This window comes from Planococcus citri, chromosome 4, assembly GCF_950023065.1.
Source record: "Planococcus citri chromosome 4, ihPlaCitr1.1, whole genome shotgun sequence".
In the NCBI taxonomy this organism is placed as follows: domain Eukaryota; kingdom Metazoa; phylum Arthropoda; class Insecta; order Hemiptera; family Pseudococcidae; genus Planococcus; species Planococcus citri.
Genome location: NC_088680.1, coordinates 24,609,389 through 24,620,387, shown reverse-complemented (window position 1 = coordinate 24,620,387; position 10,999 = coordinate 24,609,389). Strand labels below are relative to the sequence as shown.

Sequence of the window (10,999 nt, the reverse complement as noted above, 5' to 3'; positions counted from 1 at the left end):
AAAATTTTAATTTTTAAATATTTTTGGATGATTTTTTTCGTAATTCTCTAAAAATCAAAAATGAACTTTAGAAACGAAAATTTTGGTTGGTGAAATAAGTATGTACTCGTATTTCAGCGTGCTCTTTCGATCCAGCTTTATCTAGTTTCGAAAATTTTTCTACCGGTTCAAAAACGCATCTTTTAAGAAATTTGACGTTTCAAGCAGTATTAGTTTCTTAGAATAGAGAAAATCGATTTAAAAAATTCTAACCAAACCTACAGAACCTACTCAAAACTAACACAAATTTTCTTCGCCTTCTCGTCCTTGAAACTTGAAACGTCTTCCACACACATTTCTCTTCAAAGTTCAAAGTACACTAACCCGAATCAAAATTCAACTAACAATAAAAAAAACTTCCTCCTGCAATCATTCAATTTGAAAATCTCAACTCTTAACAACCTCTAGCAACAAACTTATCCGAGGAACAACTTTGCAACACGTATCTTCCTCGAAAGCACCACATGTTGATCCGCAATTCCGCACCTACACATCCAAACTTCAACTTGAAATCCATATTGATAACTCGTCACATTTGACATATTTCACACGAATCGGATATCCTGTAAAAACTTTTTCTACAACAGAGATCTGGTATCAAAAAGTAACAATAAATTCTACCCACTACCTACTTATATTTTTGGTAAAAAAATAAGCACGTAAATTCATAAAAATTTATTTGCAAATAACGGCACTATCAATCGTACAACAAGACTTAAACTTTAATCGCTTAAAACATACACATGCGATATAATCGACACGTGTATTTGGTATGTTTGAAATCATTTTTTAAAATACTAATATAGAAATATATTCTTCACCAATCACAACCCAAAAAATTATTACAACTAAGTGCATCAGTTTTCCTCTCAACTACTCTAATCTCTTTTCGGACAGGACTACAATGTATTTTAAACATTTATTGAACAAAAAGAAAAAAATGATAAAATAGTACCAAAGTAAGTACACGCTGATTAAACATGACGTCCTAAACATACAAATATTTAAACAAGGAAGGAGAAAGGGAGAGAACAAATGCAGATAAATATATCTTTTTGATTTTTTAAACACACCAACGATGTGTATGACTAGACATATTACATATTAAGCTACCATACATAGAAAAAAAATATATTAAACATTCTCTTCCTTAATTAAAATTTAGTTCAAAAGTCAATATACAAGGAAATTATACAAAAAGAAAAAAAAAAGACAAAAAGAAAAGATACAATAACAAAAAAATTCACAATAACAACAAATTATTCAATCACTAAAAAAAATTAAAACAAAATGATAATACTGACGAAATACTTGAAACATATACAAGTATATTTTGTAATAACGATGCTCCCAATAAAAAAAAAAGACCACGTATAAGTAGGCTTTGGTTCAGTTTTTTTTCTCTTAAAATTCGAAAGGATATCAAAGATCGATTCGCTTAAATTAGGTATAAATTACCTGAGATATGACTTATATAATTATTTCGCAATGCGAAATTCGATTTGAGATGACTTTAAGGATTACATTTTTTCCTTCACGAGGGAACAATCGAAACGAAATTATATTTCCGAACGCATCTGTCTTACAAACTAATACATAAATTAATTCCATGACTAACAAAAAACAAAAAACACAGATAACTTCGTACATTGAACAATTTTTTAGATGGTATAATGCGAATTACACTGGCGTAGGTTTTCATCCCTTCCAAACAATCAAAGCAGCGGATAATACATAAATAGAAATGACATAAATTTTGTAACACGTAAAAAGACATAAAAAAAATTAACAATCTCGCTGATCGATTAACATTTAGGTATATAAAAATTATACAGGTTTCACAAGGTAAAAAAAAATCGGCGATGATCTTCGTGGAAACAGGTTTTCGAGAAGAAACGAAAAAAAAAATCAAAAATCAAAAACCAAAAAATACACGTAAAATTTACAAATAAAAATTTCAAATAGTAGTCAATTTAGTTTCAATGTTTGGGGGTATGAAGGACGAACTACTGCTAGATTCGCTGTCATCGCAATCGGATGTGCTCCTCGAGGTCAAGCTAGATGAGCAACTATGACCAGGCGAATGAGCCACATCAATGGGGGCCGATTCTCCCAGAGCTTTATCGCCTTTACGAGGCGTCCAGTCATAAATATCCAGATTCAAACTGCTATTCGAGCTGCTCGAGGTTGAAAATGGCGTCCTCAGGGCTTTCTCTGATGTGTAAAAGTCGGCCACGTGATGTTCTTCCTCGGTCAATAACCCGTCGGGATCGAGATCGGTATCTTGAAGGAAATCGAAAATCGAAGAAATATCCGAAATGATGTTCTCGTCTTCTTCGTTTGTCGGTTTCTTCGGCGATTCCGATCCTTCGAAGGTTTCATCAGAACGGCTCGGCTTGGCGATGGGGCCGCTGACGACGTCCATCTCGTCCAGAGTCGAATCGATATCGCAGCATTGAACGCCGAAGTCTACCTTGGATGTCGAAGTATCTTCTACTTCTTGTCGTTTCTTGAGCGCTGGCAACTTGAGCATAGCTCTGCTGTGGGTTTTCTTCTTAGACGAAGGTACTCCGCGCAGGCTGTTGGCTCTTCGCAGCATTCTGGAGGCGACGGCAGCCGGAGATTCGTCCAGCTCCAGCACCCATGAGACGGAGTCGCTTTTTTCAACCACACCGAGTACTTTGGACGATACGTCGGCGTCTTGGCTCGGTGACGTGTCGGTTGATTTGATATCGTTATCGGTTCGAGATCGTTTTAGGCATTTTTCGGCGTTACCGTTTCTATAAAACAATACCATCGAATTAAAATTACCGCCGAAATGCTTAATTATGTCGCAGATAATCAAAGCTTTGTTCACCAGGATACAGCAGCAAGCGTACAATCGTGCGAAAAAAAATCGAGCAGTGAAATACATAAATACGTGATATTTACAATAATATTGTTACGCGAAACAATAAAAATCAAAGTTACAAGGAGGAATGAATGTTAGAAAAAAAAAAATGAAAAACATAGCCGAATAACATGATATCTGCGATACATTTACAAAAGGAAAAAAAGGCTGAAAAAAGGGTGCTTTCCTGCGACTAATTATCGCCTAATTTGAAGCTATAGCATTTCGGATCTTATTACGGTATGACATGCTTTCAAAATGACGCCACGTGCGTTAAAATTAGGCAATTTTTATACACAGGAAATACCGACGTAACAAGCAACCATAAAAATTATACCCTTGGTTCGATTCATTTGAATAATGGTATGAAAATGAAAATGTTCATTTTTCGAATTAATAGTAGGTACAAGATTACTCATCCCGTTGAATTTTTTTTATCGTAATTTTCAAATTTTCTGAGACAAAAATAGCCTAAGTTATTAAGGTCATCAGAATGAACCAACGATATAAGTACGAGGCACATACATACAGGGTGTGCCGATTGTAATTCAATGCCTTTCATCCGGTGGTGCAGAAATTTAAAATGCATTTTAGTAAATTGGTTCGCGGAGTTGGGTTAATGTGCTGTTTTCGAAATTGCATTTCGATCAAATTTTCAAATTGCTAGTTTTACGGTGTGAATTATGCATCAATTTAAAAAATAATAGTTTTCAATATTATTACACTGAAAAGAGGCAATTTCGATTCTAAAAAGCTGAAAATCGTTACAAGTACAGACACTCGTTAGATTAGGAGCGAATGCATGTTCAGAGCATCATTTTAAAAAAAAAACACCGTCACAAATAATTTAATACTTTTTTCAAAATAGAAATTTTGTAACTAAAAATTACCATTTTCAATTTTTTTACTACATATATTAAAAATAGTTTGAATCTCGATTATTTTTCAAAAATTGAAAACGTAGTTAGAGGGGTACTGACTACTGAGGGGTCGTATCCAAAAAATGAGCGAATACACGGACTCAGTTCCTTCGAAAACTTGATAAATTACGTGAGACAAGTTATTACCATTTTTTTTGGTATTTTGACAAAGTTTTGAGGCACTTGATCGAAGAAATAATCGACATACCTATTTCCAAAAATAGACACATCACTTTTTTTTTGAGAAAGAGAGAGAGAAAATGTGAATAACGCGAAAAAGTAATATTTAAGAAAGTGTTTAAACCAAAGAAAAATAAGACGTCTCACAAAATGTCAAAATGATTAGATTTTAAAAATTTTCAACTTCTTTTGATCGTTTTTGATGAAATTTTCAAAATTAATTTGTACTTACTAAGAACAAAAAATTAGAAATTAAAAAAATGCAAATTTGTACTAAGAAAAAAATAATGAAAATTTTTAAAAATGCAAATTTATTCTTTAAAAAGTTACTTTTGAAAACAGTACGAACAGTTTAGAAAAGGTTTTGGTTCAGAACATAAAAAATGAAAACGTCTTTAAAACAAAAATAACGTTTTTACCATACTTTTTATGCGGATTAAAAAAAAATGCAATAGATATTGTTTTTCGAAACATATTTATACCTAACAGATGAAAGTAACGAAGGCTGAAAATTTTTAATTTAGAGCTGTGATTTGACAAATCGAGAATTTCACACTGATTTTTTTTCAATTATAAAGACCTGAATTGAAAAATTGGAAGATTCTACTGAGAAAGAATACAGCGCTGTTTAGAAGTTCTAAGAAAAGTTTTCAAAATTCAAAAACGGTTTTAGCAGACATTTTACGAATAATCTCAGTCAAATGTCGACTAGGATTTTAGAAAAAATTAACAAAATCGCATTCAACACACTCTAAAAAATTTTAATTCGACGAACAAAAAATGGAGAGACGGGTAAATTTAAAAATTGTAAAGAACTATTTCATAAAATGTTGAAAAATGGTAAAATTCAGAAAACTCATTAAATTTCATTTATTTAGTACAACACTGAAGGGTTAAAATTGACTCCTCATTTCACAATATTATCTGAAGAAATATGAGATCAAGATGAAATAATGACAGTAATGATTTCTAGAAATACATATAATTTTTTTAAACCTATTAATTTCAAATGAAAAAGCAATTTGAAAAAATTGAGAGCAAAAAGTTAACGTGGTACATGAACATTGAACATTATTCAATATTCATAGATGAAAGACATTGAAGCAATTACATTCGGCTAGAAACACTCCAACACATAAAAATCACACGTTAAAATCACGGAAACAAAAATTTAAGAAAAAATTAAAATAAAAAATTCCAACAATTGACCAAAAGAATAAAAATTAAAAACCGAAAACAATACATTCTACAAAACGAACGCGTACAAGTACATAAACATGCAAAAAAAAAAAATTACAGAGCATGTGAAATACTAAATAAACCATTTTACAAATAAAGCAGCAATGATTACTGTTTATACGAGTAGAAACACATTAATAAACGATGATTTCTACGCACACCACATTATTTACACATCGAGTTGATTTTTCTTAGCCTTTATACGAATGTTTCAAGCAAACTGGTAGAATTTATTGTCACTTTTCTGACACCAAGAATTAGTTTACCAATGACCAAATATGCAATACGATCAAATAAATCACAACATCCAACCAATCAAGCATTACGAGATGATTATAAGGCACTATAGCAGCGATTCTTTATAGCATATGAGATGAGTAGGAATAATATCGAATTCGGTGCAATTTGCCAGCAACCAATAGATACAATATAAGTAGGTGATAAAAATGATGAAAAATTAAGCTCTTACCGAATAAGGTTCAATTTCCGATGGCAATGATTTGGGTTAATTGGAGTGGATTGGCTCATGGCTTCTGATTCTGAAACTAATGAGTTGTATAATTATGATTCGATGATAGAAATTTAACGATAAAGTACCATCAAATTATCGAGAATAGTTACCGGATTGTTCTTTTCCACGATTGCTGTTGAATACGGCCAGAGTTTTGGCTACTTGAGTGCTTCTCTTCAATTTCCATAGTAGTTCTTCGTTTTGGAAAGCTAATCGGTTTCTTTTTTCAGCTTCGGCGTGAACGGTTTCCATTAGTTTGCGATTTTCTTTCAATAATTTTCTGCGATAAATTCGTAAAATATTCATTAAAAACATAAAATAAAATTTAATCTTATTTACTATAGCTTTTAAAAACACACAAATAAAAAATTAAAAAAAAAGAAATGATCTAAATCATAAAAAAAAATAATAGAAATATTCAACGAAATAATTCAAAATGAATTGTCATTCAATATTCTACATATTTTGTATCCCCTCTTCACTTACTTTTCATTTTCAATTTTCGTCTCCAGCTGAGCACTCAAATCTTCAACTCTGGCCTGAGCTGAATCTAATTTCTGCATAACAAAAGGTAAATCTTGTACTTCACCGTGCAGCTTCTCGTTTAACTTTCTTAAATCTTGAATCTCCGATTGTTTCAGATCAAGAACAGTCCTTAACGAGCACACCTCCTCCTCCAAGTTTTGAAAATCGGCTTTAAATCCGTGAGGAATAACGTTCTGAAATTTTAAAACAAAAAAATTATTAAACCCACTAGTCGAATCCCCTGGAGAGGAGAATACGAATTTGTGAAATTTCTCACCTCGTTCGACAGCTCGCGTTCTTCCTGCGTCCCGTTTAATTTCCTTTTCAATAAATTTTCGGCTCTTTTATTAGAAAACGATACGAATTGCTCTTCTTTTTTTCTCAATTCTTCGGCTGCTTCGTTTAGCTTTCGTTCGTATTTACTTTCAATCTGTTCGATTTGTACTTTGACCTTATCTTGTACATCTTTTAGGTTCTTTTTCGACTGCTCTCGTAGTTTCTCTTTCCACTCTTCGTTTTCGCGTTGTAATATTTTCACTTGTTTTTTCGTCTCTTCCAGAATGCTTTCGAGTCTTTGTTCAGCCTTCTGTTGAATGGCTCTTAGGTCTTCGTTGAATTTCGATTCCAAATACGTTTCCTATGTATAAGCAAACGAAACAAACGGAATGAGACGTTATACACCTATTTTTATACGATCAAGTACCCAGTTCTCGTTGAGATATCCGAGACGTAGTACGATTTCAATTTTAGTTTACATTCAAAAAGAAACACCGCGTGCTATGTATTCGAGTACCGAACAATATTGTACGTATACAAGCAGCGGAGACCTTGCATAAATCAATGTCACCCCAGTAAATACTTAATTCTAGTCGTACGAATTCGCAAGGACGTCATGAGCACATTGTGCCGTCTCGGATAAATCACAAAAATCGAAATTTTTTTCATCTTACCCGGCTCTTTAATTTTTCTTCCATCTGTTTCAACTGCTTTTCGTAATCTTCCGTTTCTGCAAAACGAAAAGAAAAAATTCATTTTACAAAATGATCAATATTATTTTTTTAATTCAATTGAAACTAAACCAAGCGGATTTCGAGAGAAAAAGTGATGAAAAAAACACAATAAGGAAATGTATTGATGTTAGGTCTGGTCAAATATTTTCAAAAATTAGATTAAAAATCAACTTACTTTCGTTTAGTTCAGTTTTATGACACGAGTTCAACATGTTAAGCTGTTCGGAATGGGCATTTCGTAATTTTTCCAAGTTACTTTCGTGTCTCAATTTTTGAGTTTCGATTTCTTCCTTCAATCTTTTACAACTGACGTTCGCTTCTTCTGCAATAAAAAATAATAGCAATTAGTTTAAGTACTCAACATTTTGAAAAATTTAATATTTTTTTTTTTAAATTTCAAGCTCGAATATTTTAAAATTGTCGTTTTTAGATTTTCCTGATTTTTCATTGATCAAATTATTTGTAAAATTATAGACCACTGAACGAATTTTCAAACAAAATTGATGTAACTGTTTTTGAAGATTTTTTCAACAATATGAGACGTTAATAATTTTAATGAAGTTTTTACTCATTTTTTTTTAGATAGGTAACTCAATATTAATTATTCATCAATAGTCAACTAGGACGAGAATTTGTTTTTAAAAAAAATAAAATCATTAATTTTTGCACGTAATTATTGAAAACACCCCAGAAAATTAATTTCAAAATTTCAATAATTTTTTAAGCAATTGAGATCACACACCATTCATCTTCTAGATATAAATACCTAGCTATTAAAAAATAAACATAATTGCCTTGCATTTTTCAATTTTTTTTCAACTACTTTGAAAACAAAAATTACATCAACGACTAGAACCAGAAAAATTTCAATATTCCTAATCTTTTCCATGTAGGATGACCATATAATATAAAAATAAAACAATAATACAGGGCCGAGAGAAGATAATTCATGCAATACTACTTCAAATTGGCCATCAGAGTCATTGAGAGCCAGAATGGGTCCAGCAAAAATGCCATTTAGTTCCTCCCATCCCTCTGCATAAAAATTAATAAACAATTTCTTTAGGAATCTTTTTTTTTTCTTTTAAATCAAAATTTGAATTTTTTAAACGAATTTTGGTATTTTATACCAACCTATTTCTTATTTTTTTCATCACTTCAGAAAAATGGAGCTAGAAACAAATATCCCTCATAGTCGTCTCTTCTTTACCATCCCATCAGTCAGAAGTGCGAAATAATTTAACTTTCAAGAGAATTCGAATGAATCATACATAAGTCTTAAAATACAGTAATTTTTCCAAAGTTAAAAAAATACATAATTATTTGGTTCACCTCAACTTCTGATTTATTTACGAAGGTATTTATTCACTTTTGAAAATAAGCTTATTTTCAAACCAAAAATAGAATTAATTCATTATCCCATCAATTTTTCATAATAATTTCACCGTTATACACAATTTCCATAACCTCGCAGCGAACACATGAAAAAAAAAATACACACCAAAATAAACAAATCGTATATCACATAAACATACCTAATTTCAATTTCATTTCCAACCATTCGCTTTTATACTTGGTTAATTCACGTTTGATATACGGTAACGTAAACACATCCATCTGAAATGCAAAATCAAATTAGTTTTATGAACTCTTTCAATCATTTCTCCGCTAAACCTCACATTAAAATCACTTACATCGGCAGTAATCCTTTGAAACAGAATAATAAACGCTTCCATGCCATTTGTGGTATACTTTAGCTGCGACAAGAGCGGGTTGACTTTGGCAATCTGCACAGGTTTGGTTTTCGATTTAGCAGCATTTTTGCACACATCACGATGTCCATGGTCACCGGGGGGCAATGCTTTCAGAGGACCTTTATTAATCGAACACGACCCAGCACTGGCACCATTTGTTAAACGATTCTGATCTGTGAACGAGAAAAAAAAAAATCACATTGTAATAATTGAATTACTACGTACAGGTTCAGGAATAAGAGAAAAAATTGCACAATGTGCGAATGCTTATGCAATGTAATTCATAGTACATAGATGCAGTAATAGTGCAACGTTGCTCGCCATTATAATGACAGAGTGAGTGAAAAAATCGTAAAAACGACTCTTGCTATGGGTATACGTATTATCATCAATCAAACTAGATTACGCGCACTTGTTCTTAATACTGCCATTATCCATTATTGTACTCGTATTACCACCATTAATGATTGCAGCATCGAGTAAAAACAAACAATCGTACTCTTAATGATCTCTCTATGGATTGAATGATCTCCAAATTAGAAAAAAGCTCTCTGCTCGTGCTCGATCGAGTTGTTAAATAAAGAAAGGAAATGTGTAACTGATTTTTGTTCTGAGCATTGAATTGAATTGAAACGAATAATTTTGGCCAAGAGGATCATTATTGGTCCTTTGGAAAAAATGGGAGGCATATGATCAAAATTATTCATCGATTTCGTTTCAGCAATTTACATGAATGAAAATCAGTCGTAAAATGGTTATCAAAGGTTCGATCAAACTGATTCATAATTGATTTTTTTTCAAATAATTCTGAGAGCTCCTAGTTTAACCATTTTTAGCCCACACTCACGTAACAATCACCATCAACTCAACAATACTATATTCATTCGAGTTCCCAAGTGACCCTACCACAACAGTACGTACAATTTTACGACATATTAATTTTTCCAATTAACACTCACCACACCGTAACCTTCCACATTAAAAAACACACTTTAATAATCGTCATTTCACACGAGTGGTTTTTTTAAAATTCGCGCCTCTTTCTACTCTTCATTTTTCCCAAGTCTACAGCTCGATTAACTTGCAAATCGTGACTTTGATACAATTTTCAATGGTGTAATACGAGTATAAGGCATCGTAATTGTCTCAGCCATTCCGCGTGAAAATTAACAACCTTCGTTCGCGTCGTCGCAGTTTGTGCACTATGGCGAAAAATAACGGATACGCGTAGCACCACGTCTATGACCTTATGGCAGTTCGGAGATAGCATTCACAAAACCAAGATTCACGAATCTGGAAGTAGAGATACCTTCAGACCTCTCGCTAAGTACCTGATATACCTCTCTGTCTACGATGCACACTCGGGCGAATTTTTACTTTTCTTTCACTTCCATTGGAAACGAATTCGTTCTTATTATGCTATAATTTAGGTACCTACTCGATAAATTTAACCATTCACTACTTCGTAAGCACCTATACAAATTACTCGATCGGCGTGTTTGATTCTCTTTCGATGGATAGGTAGGTAGTAGGTACGATTTGTCGATAGTGAGATTAATATCAATATCGAGTAAAATCAATTCAGGTAAGCGATTGCAGTGCTGATGCGCCGCCGACGATTTAGAAAAGCGTAAGGAAGCGTGAGCAATTTTTTTTTTTTTTGCTAGTCTACAAGATAAACTACGTATACGTGTGAAAGCGATTCGCCTTTTTCAAGCGTCTGGCAAAGTAAATAGTTGATGCAGCAACTGAATAAATGATGCGAGCATTGTTTTATGTATATGTACGAGTATACGTAAAATGTACTTTCTGAATCGAACAATCTACAGGTGGGCTACTATATCCACTTGAAATACATTATGTAGATGTACTTCATTTTTGATTATATTTTCCAACATTACATAACATTCGAGCAATAAAATGCCCAACCG

General features: G+C 32.5%; 1 protein-coding gene across 3 annotated transcripts in view; it reads right to left on the bottom strand.

Annotated features, from left to right (window-relative positions):
* Positions 1–699: 699 nt before the first annotated feature.
* The window catches only part of toc (toucan), a 72,345-nt gene continuing 62,045 nt past the window's right edge, over positions 700–10,999 (bottom strand). For 2 of the 3 annotated variants that reach the window (XM_065363390.1, XM_065363392.1), the window contains 9 exons: positions 9,009–9,241; positions 8,850–8,931; positions 7,490–7,636; positions 7,255–7,310; positions 6,582–6,941; positions 6,266–6,498; positions 5,890–6,059; positions 5,738–5,813; positions 700–2,819 (listed from right to left, as the gene is read on the bottom strand). In XM_065363390.1, the coding sequence (XP_065219462.1) occupies positions 1,997–2,819; positions 5,738–5,813; positions 5,890–6,059; positions 6,266–6,498; positions 6,582–6,941; positions 7,255–7,310; positions 7,490–7,636; positions 8,850–8,931; positions 9,009–9,241 (2,180 nt within the window). In that variant the 3' untranslated portion in view covers positions 700–1,996. The remainder of the gene's footprint in view (positions 2,820–5,737; positions 5,814–5,889; positions 6,060–6,265; positions 6,499–6,581; positions 6,942–7,254; positions 7,311–7,489; positions 7,637–8,849; positions 8,932–9,008; positions 9,242–10,999) is intronic. The other variant, XM_065363391.1, reaches the window with a different exon arrangement.